The sequence below is a fragment of the Lipophrys pholis genome, assembly GCF_963383615.2.
Source record: "Lipophrys pholis genome assembly, chromosome: 5".
Lineage (NCBI taxonomy): Eukaryota > Metazoa > Chordata > Actinopteri > Blenniiformes > Blenniidae > Lipophrys > Lipophrys pholis.
The window spans coordinates 1,059,646-1,080,309 of NC_137628.1; the positions used below are offsets into that span (position 1 = coordinate 1,059,646).

At 47.4% G+C, this 20,664-nt stretch overlaps 3 protein-coding genes across 4 annotated transcripts in view; 1 reads left to right on the forward strand and 2 right to left on the reverse strand.

Annotated features, from left to right (window-relative positions):
• Positions 1 to 3,011, reverse strand: part of LOC308110276 (polycomb group RING finger protein 2-like) — a 10,211-nt gene extending 7,200 nt beyond the window's left edge. Inside the window, exons 1-2 of one of the 2 annotated variants that reach the window (XM_080464477.1) lie at positions 2,863 to 3,011; positions 2,159 to 2,286 (exon numbers count right to left, since the gene is read on the reverse strand). In XM_080464477.1, coding sequence (XP_080320603.1) covers positions 2,159 to 2,276 — 118 coding nt within the window. In that variant the 5' untranslated portion in view covers positions 2,277 to 2,286; positions 2,863 to 3,011. The remainder of the gene's footprint in view (positions 1 to 2,158; positions 2,287 to 2,862) is intronic. The other variant, XM_080464478.1, reaches the window with a different exon arrangement.
• A 4,946-nt stretch (positions 3,012 to 7,957) lies between these two features.
• On the forward strand, positions 7,958 to 14,966 carry LOC308109677 (phosphatidylinositol 5-phosphate 4-kinase type-2 beta-like). The gene is made up of 10 exons (XM_080463430.1): positions 7,958 to 8,551; positions 9,041 to 9,138; positions 9,333 to 9,429; positions 9,818 to 9,970; positions 10,190 to 10,336; positions 11,165 to 11,203; positions 11,589 to 11,702; positions 12,186 to 12,447; positions 12,770 to 12,873; positions 14,245 to 14,966. Exons 1-10 carry the CDS (start codon positions 8,390 to 8,392, stop codon positions 14,323 to 14,325), a joined length of 1,257 nt encoding a protein of 418 aa, XP_080319556.1. The 5' UTR covers positions 7,958 to 8,389; the 3' UTR covers positions 14,326 to 14,966.
• A 1,023-nt stretch (positions 14,967 to 15,989) lies between these two features.
• Positions 15,990 to 20,477, reverse strand: psmb3 (proteasome 20S subunit beta 3). Its single transcript, XM_080463055.1, has 6 exons — positions 20,030 to 20,477; positions 18,539 to 18,723; positions 17,204 to 17,311; positions 16,950 to 17,127; positions 16,195 to 16,289; positions 15,990 to 16,118 (listed from the first exon to the last, which is right to left on the reverse strand). The coding sequence occupies exons 1-6, from the start codon at positions 20,030 to 20,032 to the stop codon at positions 16,070 to 16,072; spliced, it is 618 nt and encodes a 205-aa protein (XP_080319181.1). The 5' UTR covers positions 20,033 to 20,477; the 3' UTR covers positions 15,990 to 16,069.
• Between the last annotated feature and the right edge of the window lie 187 nt (positions 20,478 to 20,664).

Genomic DNA, 20,664 nt, shown 5'->3' on the forward strand with positions numbered 1-20,664 from the left:
CGCTCACCAACACCAGAATGAGAGCCGCTCACTAACACCAGAATGAGAGCCGCTCACTAACACCAGAATGAGAGCCGCTCACCAACACCAGAATGAGAGCCGCTCACTAACACCAGAATGAGAGCCGCTCACCAACACCAGAATGAGAGCCGCTCACAAACACCAGAATGAGAGCCGCTCACTAACACCAGAGTGAGAGCCGCTCACTAACACCAGAATGAGAGCCGCTCACTAACACCAGAATGAGCGCCGCTCAGTGACGTCTTTGGTCAATGAAACATTCTCCAGCCCGGAAAACTGATCCAGCTCATTTTTAATTATCGTGCAATTAATTGATTTATTGATTATCGCCACAGGCCTAGAGCCGTCGTCTAACGACATGATCACAACATAGGGACTAAAAGACTGAAGAATCTCCACCAGATGTTTTGAGGAGGATTCTAGATTTCCAGAGGATCAAGAGTCGCTAGATCCTCCAGATCGCAGAGTCATGGCAGCATCAACCTGCAGCTTCAGGTCCAACAACAAAGTACCGTATTTTCTGGACTATCGGAGGCTCTGGAGTACACGTTGCATCAGTCAAAACATGCGTCATGGAAGAGGTAAAAAACATGAAGTCAGTGTTTGGAAGGAAATATCCGTGGGAAAGGCCCGGCGTGCGTCCAGAGTCGTCACTGCCAACCCGCCTCCCTCTGCCGGCCCGCCTACAACCCAACCCGAGTAGAATCATATTTTATTTAGTGAGGTTTGTTCTTCGTGCACATCACATCTTTGAAAAAGGGGGGTGCTCTTCCATTAAATGGTGCTCTTCTATTGGGAACTATACGGTACCAGTCGCATTGGACTATAAGTCCATTTATTTAGAAATGTATTTCACAAAACCCAAACCCAAGAACAGACATTTAATCTGCCGGTTGGTTTTCCATTTGAAAACGACCATCTGTGGCGAGTTGGGTCCATCTCCACAACACGCCGGCGCCACTGTGAAGTGTGATTTCTCCTGACCAGTTCTCCTGAGGTTGCTAAGCTAACCAGCTGATCGATGTCCATACCCAGCATGGACCCGCCGGGCCCAGTCACGGTGTCTGCACCGTGGGCCGGACCAGACGGATGGTCGGGCTTCTGTCCACGCATGGTGTCCGCCCCCGCCCCCGCCTCCGCAGCCATCCTGCAACAGGCCGGGCTGCTCTCCTCACGCCGTCCAACAGCCGGCTGATGCCGATGGCTATGCTAACGGCTGACTGATGAAGTCGGCTTCATGTTGGATCATCTCGGTGGAAAAGAGTTTAAATCGCTGTGCGTTCAGAACAGGACAGGCGGTCACCAGCTGTGTTATACATGTTATATATTTAGATATATAAATCACACCTCATCATAAGGCGCAGGACCAACCAAACTATGAAAGAACACATAGTCTGGGAAATACGGTAAACCTGAACCAATACTATAAGAGAACAGAAGGAAATGTTGTGATCCTTAAAGATGGGCCTAAAATCGGCGCCTGGCGGACGCTGCAGCAGAGAGCCCTCTTCATGACCCGGTAACCCCGCAACCCCCTCCGTGACATCATCGCCCCACCTCTCAACCTGGTGACCTTGCAACCATCTTCATGACGTCACTTTACAACAACAACAATGGCAGACTACATGCACCAGGTTGAGCTGCAGAAGCTGCTGGTACCTTTAATAAGGCCAGATGTTTGAGTGGTCGATTTTTCCGTTTTTGGTGTGTTTCTGTTGCAGCGTTGGAGCGCCACCTACAGGCCTGGCATATGTATTACACCATTGTGAGTGGTTTTCAAGGTGGCATGTGGATGCAGATGTTCCCTGTGTGGACGGGGAGAAAAACAGATAGTTTTGTCTCGTCTGGACCGGGACAAGCCAAAACATTAAAAATCTGTGTGACACAGTCTGTCCTGTGACGTCTGACCTCTGGACAGAGACTCAGAGTCCACCTGAAGCTTTAACATGCACACACTTTTGGAGGCGGGACGCAGAGTCGCTGGTAACGTGTGTTACCTGTCTTCACTGGACGATCTGTCCAGAGGTCCAGAACATCGTTTGTGTGTGTGTGTGTGTGTGTGTGTGTGTGTGTGTGTGTGTGTGTGTGTGTGTGTGTGTGTGTGTGTGTGTGTGTGTGTGTGTGGTGGGGGACTTACAGGAGTGCAGACACTCTACGATGGTCGTGGCATCGATCAGGTATCCGGCGCACAGCGGGCACGTGAGGTGTGGATTCACATCTGTGATTTTGATCCGGTTCGGCTGCATTTTCTCCATCTGGACTGATCTGTAGGAACAGAACCACAAGCCGGGCTTTAATGCTGCGTGCGTGCACGGTGCGCGCACGCAGCAGCCTCGCAAAGGTGCACAATGCTAGAGAGAGAGAGAGACAGAGAGAGAGAGAGAGAGAGAGAGAGAGAGAGAGAGAGAGAGAGAGAATGTCTGCAGCTCGTTCTAGGTGTGAAGCTGCTTTAACGTGGTTCTGGTTCTGGTCCTGGTGCAGAGCTGCGTGCAGGCAGGCAGCAGTCCGACCACTGAACGACCCTGCGTGGCCTCATCGCGCGTCCTCGAGCCGCGGAGCAACAAAGAGCGTCTCCATGTTGCGGAGCTCCGCGGCCCGAGCGGCCGCCTCCGGTCGCCGCATCTCGGTGAACCGACTGCAGGCAGTCTGGGGCCCGGAGCGGCCGCGGAGAGCCGCAGGACGACTCAGTGCTACACAAAGCAGCCATCTTACATTCACTGACAGGCTGCAGTCTGGAACAAGAGGCTGTAACGTGACACCGTGCGCTCCGTGCGCCCCGCAAAGCGGCGCGGCGGCGCGCGGCGTCCCGGTAAAAAGCCGCTCCGGCCGCTCCGGTCATACCTGATCACACATCCAGGTCTCTCTCTGCTCGCAGCCTCGCTCCCCGGAATTATTTGGACTTGGACTGAATTTGCAGCAGCGCCAGAAAATGGCTTTTTTCAGCCCCGTCAGAGGACTGCCCATTTTGGATCACGTGGTATTATTTTGTCGCCTGTTCACGGGGCAAACAGGGTATCTACAGCCCCCCCCCACCCCTCTCCGAACAGGGTATCTGGAGTCTGAGCAGCCCCCCCCCCCCCCTAAAACACAAAGCTATAGCACTTTACATACATATTATTAAAGCCATTAAGAGCCTTCAATCAGAATTCTTGACTTGTCAGATCATCACATGGTTTCGTTCTGTTTACTAAACATTTATAAGCGTCAGGTTTTGCTGACTCTGCAGTGAATCATTCCTGCTCATCACTCTGGGTTATGGTATTTTACTGTATTTTGACTATTCCATCTGTATTTGATCTAATATGTGTAGTAAACCATTGTTCTGTTTCCTCCAGGATCAATCAGGTCTCCACTTTGTCTCCCAAAATATAAATTGATCTGATCTTGGTCTGAAAGCAACTAGAATCAAACCAGAACCACATTAGTCTCAAACCAAGTCCAAACGCATCTAAATCTTAATTCAGTTCAAGCTAACTTCCTACTTAGTCTCAAATGACTCCACTTATTGATGATGAAACCAGTTCAATAAAAAAACTGTTCAAAAATCCAAATTAGTTCAAAATATGTCCAGAAATAGCCTGAAAGTTCCTTCAAACTAGTCCAGATCACATCAGAACCGGTCTGAACATTAATCAATTATAGTCTCAAACCAGTCCAATGGAATTAAGTTCAAGACAAAATCAAATCCTCTGAACAACCAGCTCAAACTCAAAGTTCAGAACCTAATATCTTGAATCAGCCAAATCCAAATAGAGTTCAGTACTTTAAATCCAAACTTAAAAACCAGCTCAGAACATTCATATTGAATTGCTTGGAGCGGCATGGCCCGGTTGGCAGAGTGGAAGGTTGCAGGTTTGATTCCTAACTCCACCTGTTCACCCATGTGCCCACCTGCCTGGTGTGTGAATTGGTGAATGTGACTAACAATGTCAAGTGTTTTGGGACCGCTCAAAGCTCTACATACTCTAACTGGATTTCAGTACCCTCTACATGAGCCTGAATTTAAATCACAATCTCAAATCAATCAAAGCAGCAGCGGAGGAGAGAGAGAGTGTGTGTGTGTGTGTGTGTGTGTGTGTGTGTGTGTGTGTGTGTGTGTGTGTGTGTGTGTGTGTGTGTGTGTGTGTGTGTGTGTGTGTGTGTTTACAGGCAGGGGGGAGGAAGGACTTCCTCAGTCTGTCAGTGGAGCAGGACACCGACAGCAGCCGGTCACTGAAGCTGCTCCTTTGCCTGGAGACGCTGCTGGACAGTGGATGCAGTGGATCGTCCATGAGAGACTGGAGGCTTCCAGCACCGTCACTCAGACACAGATGTTAGACTGTAGACAGATGGATGGATGGATGGACGGATGGATGGATGCATGGATGGATGGATGGATGGATGGATGGATGGATGGATGGATGGATGGGTGGATGATGGATGGATGGGTGGATGATGGATGGATGGATGGATGGATGGATGGATGGATGATGATGGATGGATGGATGGATGGATGGATGGGTGGATGATGGATGGATGGATGGATGGATGGATGGATGGGTGGATGGATGGATGGATGGATGGATGGATGGATGGATGGGTGGATGATGGATGGATGGGTGGATGATGGATGGATGGATGGATGGATGGATGGATGATGATGGATGGATGGATGGATGGATGGATGGATGGATGGATGGATGGATGGATGGATGGATGGATGGATGGATGATGGATGGATGGATGGATGGATGGATGATGGATGGATGGATGGATGGATGATGGATGGATGGATGATGGATGATGGATGATGGATGATGGATGGATGATGGATGGATGGATGGATGGATGATGGATGATGGATGGATGGATGGATGGATGATGGATGATGGATGGAAGTGATCCTTTGTGATTTAAGGAGTATTTCTTTATCATCTCCTGCAGCTCTCTTCAGTCTGTGCTGACCTCCATTCTCTCTTCCCTCTGCGGACACTCGTTTACACGACATTGACTTCCTCCTTTATTTTCTTAATGCCTGTAGAGCAGCAGTAGAGCAGTTGTAGATGTAGAGCAGCTGCCGAAGAAGAGCAGCGGTAGAGCAGCTATAGATGTAGAGCAGCTGCCAGTGTAGAGAGGGTGTAAATATAGACGTAGAGCAGTTGTAAAGCAGCTTGAATCTCTGAGCTCGTCACTCTGGACGCTCACGGTGTCACGTTGCAGCTGTTTGATGTTTTGTTGAGGAGAGGTGACACAGTGCAGCGACGGTTAGAAATAGAATTTCCAGCAGAAGTCCAGCGGAGAGTCCTTCATCGTTTCAACACGAAACATCAGCAGTTATGAGGAAATGAAAAAAAAAAAAATCACGTGTTCGTCACAAATTAAATTAAAACATTTTACAGCTTGTACCTAAACTAATCACACTCTTACACTGACCCCCCTGTCTCTAGGGTGTGGTGGAGGTCTATCACAATGCTCAAAGGTCGTGCCCTGGGAGCTGGTGGGGGTCAGAGGTCGTGCTCAGGGACACATCAGCTGATCCTGATTCCACCTCTCCAGCCTCCAGACGTCCACGACCCCGACTGTCACATGTAGAAGGTAGATTCTGCTTTGTCCTTTCTGACCAGGGCCCGGTTGTTCAAAACTGGGTTATCGTTGAACCAGCCGTTAAATATATTTAACCGTCAACTTTAACAGCCCAGTTATCTTGTTCAAAACTCAGTTAACTTTAACCGGGTGTTAATCTTGACGTTAAAGTTAACGCACCTCCGGACCTCCGCTAACTTGTTACCAGTGGTTAACTCTCACCATGCCGTTCATGATACCAGTTCAACAAAGGAAGGACAGGGTGAACCGTGGACTTAACTTTGATAGAGGTCAATACTCTAATGAAGAGTTACGCCTCTACGGAGCCCCAGAGTGGCAAGAGAAAAAATAATTATAATAACGTGTGGGAATGAGATAATAAGTAGTAACCTCGATTTAATAACTGGAGACACAGAGTTACTATCTCGTTCTCTCGTATTAGATTGTTTCACCGGTGTCGCCTCCATCCCGTCATATTTGCTGTTCTGGAGCTTTGAGATCAAAATGATACGGAGCACATTAGATGTTGGTGTTTTCTAACTAAAGCATGTTAAATACAGACGTGTTAAACTCTCCTTGGTCCAAAAAGAGAGGATCTCATTCTCACGTATTCCCTCTTTACCATAAATAAATGAGCTTTGGGGTTTATTTTTCACCATTTGGGTATTTCATAGTGACTTTCTGCTCCTTTCACTTTATTTCTGGACGTGTTTGAATCAAAAGCTTCAACATGGAGGAATGGAGGTGTAGAACGATAGAACGCTGCTCTGCAGCCGTTTCCAATAGCAACCTACATCAAAAATAAACGTTCTCTTTCACATGAAGCCATTAAAAGGCTCATTTTATGGCAAGAAAAATCCAAGCTTTCATTTACAGTAGCACGTCGTCCCCATACCTGGAACGACGCCTCTGAGGTGAAGAAAATCTATCATCTCTCTTGTTACAGTTTTTAAATAATATGCGGTGATTCAGAAATCAAACCCTATATAGGGTCCTCTGGGGTTTAACCAATCCAAATCAAGGTAGGCCCTCCTTTTGACCCTCCCACAGCTCTGCTCTGGCACATGGCACCACAAGACGAAGTACTTCCTCCTCTTCCTAAGATGGGCATGTGTGGGTGGAGCCAGTCCAGCTCACACAGACACAGCAGATTCTGAATGCAGCTCCTGTGATCCAATATTCAAATGGAGGAGAATCAAGGAGAAGCTGGATTTGGGGTAATAACCTTTGAATACAATGATTGTGGAGCCACGAGACCATGTGAACGTGTTGAAAGAGCCCTGTACAAGGAATCTTTTTATACAGGAAGAACCAGGGCAGGCGTCGACAACCCCCGGCTCCAGAGCCGCATGTGGCTCTTTCGTCCCTCTGCTGCGGCTGCTTGAGCCTCGGTCCCGCTGCAGTTCATCCCGGAGCGGGCCGGGCCTGGTCGGTACTTGTAAGGCAAAGTGCACCCAGAACCAACTGTGTTGCGCGGTCCCACTATAGAGAGTGGTGTAAGTGGAGTGAACGACGCGGGCATGTAACGTCATGTACCGGCTCCCAGTGTGTTTTATTCAGTGGGAAACGAGTCCAAATGGCTCTTTAGGCACAGATCCACCACACTTTCTGTCGCGGGCCGGGCCGGGTTTTCATGTGGTCCGATTGAAAAGTTGTGGATGGTACGGAAAGAACCCCGATTTTCCACAACCCCTCCCTTGAGGTACCGGGCACCGAGGAACGGGTCTGTGAGGAGGAGGAGCGACAACGCAGCCGTCAGCTGATCGGTAGTGAGGATCGTCACTCTCGACTTGGCCGCAATATTTAACTATTTCACCGGCAGTAAACCCTCCATTGTTATTAATATACGCCGCTTTGCGCTCACTGGTTGATTTGGTAACTGGGTTTATTGAAACGTCGGTGCATGACACATCACTGTGTTTTAACGAGATACAGACGCTCCTCTCAGTACCAGGAGGAGATTCAACAGGAACTGGACGCTGCCAGTTTAACCTGAGTCACAGAGAACAACTCGGACGGCCGCCGGACGCTTCCATGTTCTTCGCTGGACGCATCTCCGAGTCGTTCACAACCCCGCCTACATTTTTACCGTACTTTCTGTGGTGGGACCACGTGACAGAGTCGGGCCTGGGTGCGCTTTGCTGTACCATAACCTCCCGCCCCGCCCCGCTCCGACACGTACTGGAACAGCTTTTGTGTGTTGAAGGATGCCGACCCTTGAACGAGGGCCTGCGGACTGCAGTTCCCCTGGTGGCCTGCAGGAGGAGCTGTGCCTTGCAGGAGGAAATGCAGCTTGCAGTTCTCCTGGAGGCCTGCAGGAGGAGCTGCGGCCTGCAGTTCTCATTGCCACCTGCAGTTTCCCTGGTGGCCTGCAGGGGGCGCTTCGGCCCCAGGAGCGCCGCTCGCGCCATCTTGAGGAGAGCCCATCGGGAGCTGGTTGTAGAATTGACAACAATCCGCTTCAGGACTGACTCCGGACGGATTACCGGCCTCCAGGACGAGAGGACCGCAGCTGCTGCTGGTCCCAGGCGTCCAGCCGCGGGGACACGTCGAGGAGCCGGCCAGAGAAGCCCGGAGGAGCCGCTGGAGCCCCCCGATGGCCGGCTAGCTGCTGCCCGCTCTTGGCCGCGGCCTGCTCGGAGGAGAAGCACCATGCTCCACCGCTGAGTCTCACCGTCACCCACCCGGAGCACCACGACCACCATGCACCTGTAGACCCTCCCCGGAACCCCCGCAGTGTTAGCAGAACGTGTGCGAGCAGCGAGCAGCGCCTGGCCGTGAACCGGAGCCTCCCGAACGGAGGAACATGTCCACCTGCACCAGCACCGCGACGGCGACGGCGGTGGCGGTGGCGGGCAGCGCGAGCAAGACCAAGACCAAGAAGAAGCACTTCATAGGTCAGAAGGTCAAACTGTTCCGAGCCAGCGAGCCCATCCTCAGCGTGCTGATGTGGGGGGTCAACCACACGGTGAGGACCTGTGTGTGTGTGTGTGTGTGTGTGTGTGTGTGTGTGTGTGTGTGTGTGTGTGTGTGTGTGTGTGTGTGTGTGTGTGTGTGTGTGTGTGTGTGTGTGTGTGAGATTATACTGCATACTTAATAACTGTCCACCTGAACTGATTCATGACAGTTTAAAATCATCAAAGTGAAGAAACGCATCTTGTCCATGTGCAGCGAGAATAAACAGTGTTGTGTTGAAGTGAAGCTGGACAGCTGACGGAGACAGGACGGAGACAGGACGGAGACAGAACAGTGGTCAGTCTCTGGCTTCTCGCTGTCTCGCCACCTTCATCATCATGGATGTTAAAGTTCAGCAGATCAGACCAGGTCCAGTCCGTCACGGACTGACGGTTCTGTTCAGACATAGTTAAGCAATCTGTTTATGTGGAGATCATCTGTTTGTACTTCTCTCATCTCTACCCCCCTCTACCCCCCCCCCCCCCCCACCTCTTTCCCTTAGATTAACGAGTTAAATAATGTGCCTGTACCAGTTATGCTGATGCCAGATGACTTTAAAGCCTACAGTAAGATCAAAGTGGACAACCACCTATTTAACAAGTACGTCTGAAGCCCTGCAGCCCCGACACACACTGAATACTGGGGGGGGAGGGGGGTGGGGGGGTTCAGTCATATAAATTGTGCTTTTAACAAGTTCTCTTAGTGAACATGAGTGACAAGGTGATGCTTGATCTGCTTGTTGTCTCGTGGTCAGTCCCTCCTCATCCTCTTCCTCATTCTGGTTCTGCTTTCAGAGAAAACCTGCCGAGTCGCTTTAAGTTTAAAGAGTACTGTCCCATGGTGTTCAGGAACCTCAGGGAGAGGTTCTGCATCGACGACCAGGACTACCAGGTGAGGAGAGGCCTGCGGCGGCCATGTTGAGATGCTCCCGTCAGTCAGTGAAACGCTTCCTCACGTCACTTCCCCCTGTCGGAGCTTTCTGACCTCACCAGGAGCCAGTTCACCGAGAAATAACCTGATCAGACGGTCGACACACAGAGTGGTTCTGCTGGACGAGTCAAACCTCTGGATGCAAAGCATCATGGGATTGATTGAGTGGGATTAAACACCAGTCTGATTAATCCATTCAGTGCTCAATGTGATCCCTCAGTCAGAAGGAATTCATACAGATTGGTTGAACGTGACTGCAGGTGGATTAGAGGAGTTGACGGATCCTGCAGTGATTTGAAAAAGTAGAATCTGATCGAGGAGGTTTGTGACGCCTGTGTTTGTTCTGCAGAACTCCCTGACGAGGAGCGCGCCGCTCAACAGCGACACTCAGGGGCGCTTCGGCAACCGCTTCCTGTCCAGCTACGACCACCGCTTCGTTATCAAAACCGTCTCCAGCGAGGACATCGCAGAGATGCACAACATCCTGAAGAAATATCACCAGGTAGAAGCTCCGCCCCCAATCATATGACCACGAGTTGATTACAATGGAAAAAACCAATGAAGGTAATGCTGAGGCGTGTGTGTGTGTGTGTGTGTGTGTGTGTGTGTGTGTGTGTGTGTGTGTGTGTGTGTGTGTGTGTGTGTGTGTGTGTGTGTGTGTGTGTGTGTGTGTGTGTGTGTGTGTGTGTGTGTGTGTGTGTGTGTGTGTGTGTGTGTGTAGTTTATCGTGGAGTGTCACGGGAACACTCTGCTCCCTCAGTTCCTGGGAATGTACCGGCTGACGGTGGACGGGGTGGAGACGTACATGGTGGTGACCCGGAATGTTTTCAGTCATCGCCTGACGGTTCACCGCAAGTACGACCTGAAGGTACGGCGTGCCGACGCACTAAACTAGTCCCTGTTCGGTACCAGCGCGTGCGGCCACCTGAAGGTTCACAGGTTCTTAAAAGCGTTTTTCTGTGTCAGTAACACGTCTTCTGTTGGACAGATGGAATCCTGAGTCAGTAACAGACTGAAGCTACTTGATTCAAAAAGACTTTTCTCTTTAAACTCAGTCCCACAGTAAGTTAGTGATCTCAATCCATACCTGTTAATCACCTGTCAAACCGATCATTGATTGATTGACTTGTGTTGGTGCATCTCAAACCGAATCACCATTGAAAAGTTCAGATTTCTCTTATTTCTGCTCCTCGTGCACTAGGTTGTGATTGTTGAGTGTGATAGTGATATTAACATGGGCAAGCAACACGGGAAAAGGTCAAAGGTCAAAGGTTGTCACTTTTATGAAGTTATACTAAATGGAGGTGTTTTTGAGGGTTAGGGTTAAGGTTAGAGTTAAGGTTAGGGTTAGGGTTAAGGTTAGGGTTAAGGTTAGGGTTAAGGTTAGGGTTAGGGTTAGGGTTAAGGTTAGGGTTAAGGTTAGGGTTAAGGTTAGGGTTAAGGTTAAGGTTAGGGTTAAGGTTAGGGTTAAGATTAGGGTTAAGGTTAAGGTTAGGGTTAAGGTTAGGGTTAAGATTAGGGTTAAGGTTAGGGTTAAGATTAGGGTTAAGGTTAGGGTTAGGGTTAGGGTTAAGGTTAGGGTTAGTGAATACACAGTGAATAAAGGTTCATCCTGTCCTGCCTCAGTCTGATTTTCACACACCGACTCAGTCTGGTTCTGAACTCCATCTCCTGTTTTCCCTCTGCTGCTCCGCAGGGGTCCACGGTGTCCAGGGAGGCCAGCGACAAGGAGAAGGTCTGTCTGTCTGTCTGTCTGTCTGTCTGTCTGTCTGTCTGTCTGTCTGTCTGTCTGTCTGTCTGTCTGTCTGTCATTGGTTTCATTTAACATTTGTTGGTATGAAAATGGAGCATCTGATATTCTGTCACTTGAACACATCTGTTAGAGGAGGAAGATGCTCTATAATCTGGATGTTAGAGGAGGAAGATGCTCTATAATCCATATGTTAGAGGAGGAGATGCTCTGTAATCTGGATGTTAGTGGAGGAAGATGCTCTATATTGTGGATGTTAGTGGAGGAAGATGCTCTATATTGTGGATGTTAGTGGAGGAAGATGCTCTATATTGTGGATGTTAGTGCTGTACGATGTGTGGCTGTTGGATTAAACCTTCTCTCTCTCCAGGCTAAAGAACTCCCTACGTTTAAAGACAACGACTTCCTGAATGACGGTCAGAAGCTGCCGATCGGAGACGACAACAAGAAATACTTTCTGGAGAAGTTAAAACGAGACGTGGAGGTGAGGAACATTGTGTTTGTGTGCGTTCTACTGAGAACTGTCACCCCTTCAACTGGTCTGGAGAGATGATCGATTCACCGGGGCGACGCCACACCGTGACCACAGCTGCTGGTTCTGGGCGCCATCGTCTGAAACAAACACCAACCAGAGGAGGAAAAGCAAGAAACGGCTCATTGTTTGGTCCCGACCCAAACAGGAAGTCCCGCCCTTTAGCTGGTGGTGGCCAATGGTTGTCCACTATCAACCGTGATGTAGTCTTCAGACCAGATACCAGAGTCTTCCTCTCTACTTCTTCCTCTGATGTCAACATTTTTTAACTTCCTCTGCCAGAAAATCCAAAAACATCACGAATGTTATTGTTTGTTTTCTCACTGCATCGATGCAGAATCGCCCACGTCCGCATCGCGATGCATCGTAGAAACGATTAAATTCAACACCCTTAGTAAAGATGAGCTGTCCCCCCCCCCCCACCCCCCCCCACAGTTCCTGGCCACCCTGAAGATCATGGACTACAGCCTCCTGGTGGGGATCCATGACGTGGAGCGGGCGGAGCAGGAGGAGATGGAGGTGGAGGGTGTGGGGGAGGAGGAGGAGTACGAGAGCGACGGTCTGGGTGGAGGCGTCTTGACGGGCTCCTTCGGGACTCCACCCGACAGCCCCGGAAACCCTCTGAACTGTGGGGGCTTCTTCAGCCCCGGAGACTTCGACCCGTCCGTGGACGTTTACGCAATCAAGAGCCACGACAGTGAGTCACACACACACACACACACACACACACACACACACACACACACACACACACACACACACACACACACACACACACACAACCCCGCCCCAGGACAGTGACTTATCCAATCTCTCATTGAAAGAATATTAATTAAGATGCTTTGATTCAGTCGGTTTAATGAGAAGTAGTAGAACATTATAAAATGTGTTTGATCAGATTAAACAATAAAAACTTTGACATTCCTGCAGAAGCTTCGAGCTGATAAGAATCAATAACGACGTCGACACGCTGCTGCTGTTTGTTGTTGTTTCGTTAGAACTTATTGTTTGTGTCTCAGGTGCTGTGAAGAAGGAAGTTTACTTCATGGCAATCATCGACATCCTGACGCACTACGACGCCAAGAAGAAAGCTGCACACGCTGCCAAAACTGTGAAACACGGGGTGAGTGTCCTCATGAGACTCAGATTATCACCTGAATCTCCTCATGAGACTCAGATTATCACCTGAATCTCCTCATGAGACTCGGATTAAACTCCTCATAGAACTCAGAATAATTAGGTTAAACTCATGAGACCCAGATTATCACATGAAACCCCTCATGAGACTCAGATTGTCAGGTTAAACTCCTCATGAGACTCGGATTAAACTCCTCATAAAACTGAGATTATAAAGTTAAACTCATGAGACCCAGATTATTGCATGAAACCCCTCATGAGACTCAATTATATTAATCTACTCATGAGACTCGGATTATCAGATTAAACTTTTCATGAGACTCAGATTATCACATGAAGCCCCTCATGAGACCCAGATTATCACATGAAGCCCCTCATGAGACTCAGATTACCGGCGCTGCTGGTCGAGACCGAGTATCATCGCAGGACTTCAGTGTTCGGACAAATATGGTCGACATGGCGCATTCGCACGGGATCACGACCACAGACGTCCTTTGAAATAATTACAAATTACCAGTGATCCCCAGGTAATCCTAATCTCATGTGAATAGGGCATTAGTTTGTTTACTACCCAGAATGCACTGCGCTCTACGTCACGTCGCTCAGTCTGCAGATGGTGAACCAGGACCCAGGTCTTCAGGTGGACCAGAGTTCAGGGAACGTTCACACCTGAACACATGAAGTGGATTTTACCTGGGGGCCCTTTCACATTGGGATAGTCCGGGACTCGGTACTCTTGGGAGGGAGGAGCACCTTCACTTGGTTCAGGGGGCGTTCACACCATCTGGACAATGTCTCGCAATTTGGTTTGGAGGCGCCGTCACCTGAAACAAACACTGACCAGTGAGGACGTAAAGAAGAATCCCGGCTCACTGATTGGTCCAGACCAAAAGTCCCACTGCATTTTAGCCCGTGGTGGCTAGGCTAGTTAGCTCGTGGCTAATGGGTAGCCACAAACAACCGCGACATTTAGTCTTCAGACCAGATATCCATAAGTGCCTTTTTCACTAATCCTTTCTCTCTCCTTCTTCCTCACTACTCCACGTCTGAATTCCAGATGTACTTTTTCTTTCGATGTCAAATTCTTCTAAATTGCTTTGTTAGCTTTGTTTGCTACCCAGAATGCATTGCGTACGACGTCATGTCCTCTCACCCGGCCGCTAGAAAGATCCTTTGTAAAGGAAGTGAGACGGAGGTTTTCACGGGGACCAGAGATCTCTTGTGACTCCGGTTCAGAGGAGGTGTTCGTGTTCTCGTCTCCCAAGAGACTCCGGTTCAGATCAAACGGTCAGATGTGAACTTTTAAAGTCCTTCAGTTTGATTTTAACTTCATTTCCCACAATCCTTTGCTCTGCAGGCCGGAGCCGAGATCTCCACGGTGAACCCAGAGCAGTACTCCAAACGCTTCTACGAGTTTATGTCCAACATCTTATCCTAGGCCGGCGTCCTGGAGACCAGGAGTCCTGCTCCCACCTCACGGCCCATTGTACCTCCACCCTCAGCTGGACTCCCCCCGGTTCTACCCCCCCCCAACCCCGGTTCCTCCTCACGCCAGCACGGAAACTGTCTCACTAAAGCCTTGAATGAGTGTCAGCTTCTGTCTTAGTGTCTTCAGTTCCTCTCATGTTCTACATTAACACACACACACACACACACACACACACACACAGTCAGTTTGCATGACGAACTCTTCTCACCAGTAAAACCCGGCGGTTGGACGAACACGTGAATATTAACGGTGTATTGATGCAATATGAAGATGCATGGCTGACGTGAGTCCGACAAACAACTGAACTGAGCGTCAAACGGCAAAACCACAAAAAAGAAAAAAAGAAAAGTGTTTGAATGTTCTGTTGCCATATTGTTTGTGAATAGTTTGAAAGTTTGAGCTCGGTGGAGGAAACTTCCACGTGAAAAAGGGGAATCGTTTTATTACCGTAAGGATCATTTTTATATCTTGTTTACATTAATGTAGCAACTTTGTGTTTGTATACAGTATTGTTTTGTTACCGACAGACGTTAGACGAGGAAAGGTTACTTGAAAATGATTCATTACATATTAAAGGGAGTTTTATCTTGTTTTGCTCGTCTGGATTCAATCATTTCTACACAAATTAAATTAAATATAAGACACTATAGAAAAGGGACACTGGAGGGGGAGACTAGAGGGAGAGCCACACAACTGAAGGAGAAGGACGGGGAAGCTCCATGGGGGTGTCAGAGACAGGGGGGCTACAGGTAGGAGAACCAGGGACCGGGAATCCAGAGGTTGGGGTTGAGGAGATGCTAAGTAGTACGTTCTGTAGCAGGTGAGGCACCAGCAATCTCCTCCTGAATACTCCTCTTGGTTTCTGCACAGGTAGAGTTCTGGGAAGATGTTTTCTCTGGATTTGAGGCCTGGCCACACCTTCCCCAGTTCCTTGAGAACGAGGCATCTGGAGTTTCTCTCGGTCTCACTCTGGGTTCAGTACATCCAGATGACAAAACATTTAACAACATCCAGTATGTCAAAGAATATTGATTTTTGATGCTACTGGCCACACCTTCTCCTGTCCCTGTGTAGGGTACTCATGAGTTTCCCTGTAGAACCTTGTAGGTTCCAAGGAGGAAGTGGCGTCATGGGTAGCCCAGAACTTTATACCGTACTGTCTAAAAGGGCAGCGAGATTGGTTCCCAGAAGACAAGAGGGTGAAATTTACAACACACACACACACACACACACACACACAGGATGAGAAAAGGGTACATAGAACCTTCAATTTCCACACTTTTCTTAGCCCTGGGTCCAGTGGACCCGGACACCCTGTATGTAATATAAATGTGTAGGGGGGGGGGGGGGGGGGGGGGGGGTGTACAGTATGTGGACATTAAAAATTTGTTCTGGTATATGATCTTCACAGAAAATGAGCCAAGGCCAATAGTTCTCAGTTTACAGAATTAATTAACAGTATGTTTTTCTTTTGAAAAAAAATTAAAGTGGGTCCCACAGACCCGAACACCATACAAGGGTTAAAAGGCTGAACTTGATTTAATTAGTCATGAAGACAGACTCACTGCTGCCACCTACAGTAGGATCACTGAATGACCAACAAACAAGTGGAGTTGATGGTTTGAACCTTTATTTATTGAGCAACACAGGAAGAAAAAGACATTCGATAGAAAAGGTGTGTGAGGCGACGGTGTTAGTCCATCCGGGCCTTCAGGGTTCGTGTGGTGACCTTGTCTTTCTCACTGTGACGGAATAAAAAGAGGTCGATCAATAACCCGATCACTTCTGAACTGACCACAAGCGGTTGTGTTTACTTACATAACGTGAACGACGACTCCCATCCCCGACACGGCGTCTCGGTCCACCGCGTTCAGCATCGCCTGAGAGATCGTCTCGAACAGATCGTCAGGCTCCTGCAGGTCAAAGGTCAACCACAGGACGTTTCAACACAAAGTTAAGATTTCACCTAACTTTTGTTGGCGAAGGTAATTAGATTAGTAATCAGATTAATTTTAGCCTCCATCCAGTTAAAACGACAGTAAAAGATGACGTTATGAAATATTCTCATGTGACTTTTTCATTTGACTTCATTTGAGTTTGACTTTTTATAATTCGAAGAAAAGACAAATACTTCAACTCTTCAAGCTTCAGTCAAATTACTGATTGTTTTTAATCCGATTATCAGACTGTTACAGCTCCGCCTTCAATCAACCACCACATGAGGAAATGTGCAAAATCACCGTGTCCTCATGTGCAAATATATTTTGACGCTTTCTTTCACCTCCACAGCAGCGACTCACTGACTGGCAGCAGGCCCACACTCCAGATAATCTGTAATCTGATTGCCCCTCATGGAGGAATAAAGTTGTTTTTTTTTTAATTCTTCTGATTAGATGTTGTGATTGAAGATCAATAGATAAGGTTTCTCATGTTTCCATGTTGAAGGAATCAGCTGTGGTTTCACTTCCTGTTACTGGTGATATGATCCGTTACTGAACACAAAGACGTGAATAATGCGTCGTGGTGGAGGTGCAGCAGTTGTGGTATGTTGTGGTTGTGGTTCTGGTACTGACCATGTCGGGCTCCCACAGAGACTCGCACATGCCGTACATCTGCTCCGAGCAGGTTCCGCTCACGACGAAGTCCTCCGTCACCATGGGGCAGCCGATCAGGTCCAGGGAGCAGATGAAGGGCTCCAGGGTTTTGGGGTCCAGTCCGGCGATGACGGGCTCGATGTAGTACGGTCCGAACCTGCCGGGAGGAGACCGGGTCAGCTGCGTGTGTGTGTGTGTGTTTGTGTGGGTGTGTGTGTGCGTGCGTGACCTACCTCCTCTCGTACAGCAGGTTGGACACCATGCTCATGAAGGTCTTGGGTTTGATCTGACGTCCCTCCTTCAGCTCGTACAGGTTCAGTCGGAATTTGAGCCTCTGCGCTCTGAACACACGTTACATGAGGAGTTACTACGATCAATAACATGTAGAACAGGAGCGCTCACCTCAGGACCCCGTGAGCAGCACGTTTCAGCTCTCTCAACACACCTGATTGCTCGTTATTGGGCTTTTTTACAAGCTTGATGATGTCATCAACATCAGATCGAGGCGTTTTGAAACAGAGAAAAACATGCAGGACTACTGCCCCCGAAGCCTGGAGTTGTATACCCCTGATCTATAAGATCAATAATATCAATACCTAAACATCAACAGGATCGATTACATCTCACTTCATTGCTTTTTAAGAAGGAAACAGGAAGCGCATAGGCAAAATGAGGAACAAGAAAAACTGAAAATATTAAATAATACAGCTGAAAGTCGCTCCAACAGAGAAATGATTCCTTCTACAGTAGCGTGAAACGAGGCGCCATCACCACGGCAACACAGTTCCATGTAACCATTGTTTTTGTCCGATCATCCACACGGCGCAGCGTTTTAGGAGACCAAGAACTGTTTTTTTTTTTTAAAAAACAGGTTCCAGAGCGGAAAAATGAGAAAACGCCGCCTCAGCTTTGACTTGTGGACGGACAAGATGCACATTAGCTGAAAACGATGACGTCATCGCCCCGCCTCTCGACCCGATAACCCCGCAACCCTCGTGACGTCACTTAACAATGGCGGACTACCTGCTCCAGATGGAGCGGCAGAAGCTACTGATGCTCGTCGCTTTAATAAGGCGAAATAATGGATTTGTCGATTTCTCTGTTTTCTTACAGCACCACCTATAGGCCTGGCATATGCACTACATCATGTTAAGTAGTTTCCTTGGTGTCGTGTGGATGCAGATGTTTCACGTGTGGATGGGAAACTTTTGAAGAACAAAAGGAAGAAAATAAGATGGTTTTGTCTCGTGTGGACGGAGACGAGACAAAACATTAAGTAAAGTGCGAGTCAGAGCTGAAACGGTCTGTTCGGTAAATAGAGAATCATTACATGTACTGAGAGAAAGTATACATCTGCTAGAAGCACGCTGCTCGGTGCGCTCGCCGGAAGGACTGAACACAGGCAGTGTTTGGCTTCCACGGAGTAAACTCACACTCTGTCATGAATCTTCACTCATCTCTCCACTGAGTTATTTGGTGCCACATTAATTGAGTGTCTTTCTGAGGAGAAGTGACACTGCAGAGTGTTAGAGGAGAGACAGACGAGTGGTTAAAGGAGAAACACGTACACAGTCTGGACGTCGGTGGCCAGCCCAGCCAGCCCGATGTACAGCCGCTCCCCCATGGGGAAAACCTTCTGGAAGTCTGTGGTCACCATCTGAGCCTGGATACCGAAGCGCCGGTCGGCTGCGATGGCCACGCAGTTCTTCCCCCGCATGGCCATGACGGCCCCCCCGTTGTAGGACATGATGGACTGGAAGCGTAAAAAAACTGAGCTCAGGTCAAATTGGTTGAAAAAACATCAGAAATCAGGGACACTCGATGTGATCAGTTTCTGCTGATCGTGGCTATAAAATAAACTATCAATATAGAATTGAGATTCAAGTGAATCTCAATGTTTCTCGCTAAAGAAAAGACTATAAAAGAGAAAGCACCACAAACAGCAGTAAATTAAACTTATTAACCACTTTGATTCTCTGTAAATGTGCAGTTAATTTAACATTTGAATCTAAAAGAAGTCAGAAAATATGTCAAATGTTCTACAGGAGAAACAAATGAGTTGACATTTAACTGCATCTTACATTATTGAGCTGATCTGCTTTCGAATAGAATAGAATAGAATAAAATCTAATGCTTTATTAATGCCAGAGGGAACTTTTTGAGCTGTTCTTGATAATCTGACTTTTTACATAAAAGACAAAAATGTAAAGACAACTCAATAAAACACAATCTGAAACAGAAATACAACAAAGGACAATTACAAAACCGAACTGGAACTGGTCACAAGTTAACGTTAACAACAATCATAGCACACACATTCTAAATATCAGTTTTTAGTTCAGGATCAGATTACTGGCTGCAGGAATAAATCTGACATATGAAAGATGTGAAGAATCCAAACGTGTCAAAAAGACGTTCACTCAGTTATCTTAGGATAATCTTCAATATTTCAGGCTTCAACATTAAAAGGAACTAACCATTTACATCCCCACGTCAATAGAGAATCATTACATGTACTGAGAGGAAATATGCATCTGCCAGAAGCTGCAGTAGAATACTAACTCATATTAAGAATCAATCAATATCAAGAGTATATTTTAGTGACGATCAAAGAGTTTCTCTTCTGAAAAAGTTCAGAAAATCAACCTGTGTGATGTTAATAGCTGGAGTATCTTAATAAAGTGTTCCTCGTCATAAAGTATTTTGATAAAGTTCCTCTCACTATAAAGTATTTTGATAAACTTCCCCTCATTATATATTCTAACTATTCCCTGTGGAAAATCGATTTAATGTTTAATCTGAAGGTTTGCACTCAGCTAGCTCGGATGTGGCTAAGTTAGCATGAGCTCAGCAGTTTACACACAAATAAACAAAGCGTGAAGTGAAGCTTCTCCTAAAACAGCCTCGCCTGGAGAACAGAATTTAAAATGATTAAATTAAAACGTTTAAATTCTCCATTGTGGAACTCTACGGGAGCTAGCTTTACTAGCCTTAGCATTAGCATCAGTCAGTCTAACGAACTCATTTACAGACTTTAATCTCATGCGTGATGTTCTTACCATCGTGAGGCTGTTTGTGTTTCTAATTCCGACAGAATCAGGAATGTAACTTGTGACAAATGAGATTATAATCCGGCTCTTGTTGGCAGTTAGCTGTTAGCTCCCCGCAGTGACTACACGGTTTCACACCGGGATCAAACTAACTTGATGCTCGAGCTGTAGACGCTGCGCGACGCTGATTGGTTCATTATGGAAAGCAATGCTGCTATTGGAGGAATGGAGCCGTGACTCCTGCGCGTGAAGTTCGGTAGAGGCGCGTTAAAGTGAAATCGAAAATAGGATTACAGCTAAAACTAGCAGATTACATCAAAGTCTCGATCCGTTAAGATCAAATAACGATATGTGAAAACTTTTCTGTAATAGTTTTTAATTACTATTTACTATTTTTTTTAGTTATGACTTCAGGATCATGCCGATATCCACTTCCGACGTGACGTCATCGTCCGCAGGACTATTTCCGGGAACGTTGTTATATTTTTGTTGAATTTTTAGATATTGTCGATGTTTCTGTTACATTATTTTGTAAATATGCAGCATTTATGTATTTGTTCGGTGAAGATTTATTACTTTATAAAATCCAGATTATGAATAATCTGTTAAATTAGTTGTTCTACAAACTGAAAAACCCTAAATTT

Excerpts from the sequence above, each read along its gene's own strand:
- LOC308109677 (XM_080463430.1), top strand. The coding sequence starts at position 8,390 with ATGTCCACCTGCACCAGCACCGCGACGGCGACGGCGGTGGCGGTGGCG. Across the intron at positions 8,552-9,040 it reads TGTGGGGGGTCAACCACACG|ATTAACGAGTTAAATAATGT; the intron begins GTGAGGACCTGT and ends TCTTTCCCTTAG. Across the intron at positions 9,971-10,189 it reads TCCTGAAGAAATATCACCAG|TTTATCGTGGAGTGTCACGG; the intron begins GTAGAAGCTCCG and ends GTGTGTGTGTAG.
- psmb3 (XM_080463055.1), bottom strand. Across the intron at positions 17,312-18,538 it reads GCCACCGACGTCCAGACTGT|AGCGCAGAGGCTCAAATTCC; the intron begins GTACGTGTTTCT and ends ACGTGTGTTCAG. Across the intron at positions 17,128-17,203 it reads AACCTGCTGTACGAGAGGAG|GTTCGGACCGTACTACATCG; the intron begins GTAGGTCACGCA and ends TCCTCCCGGCAG.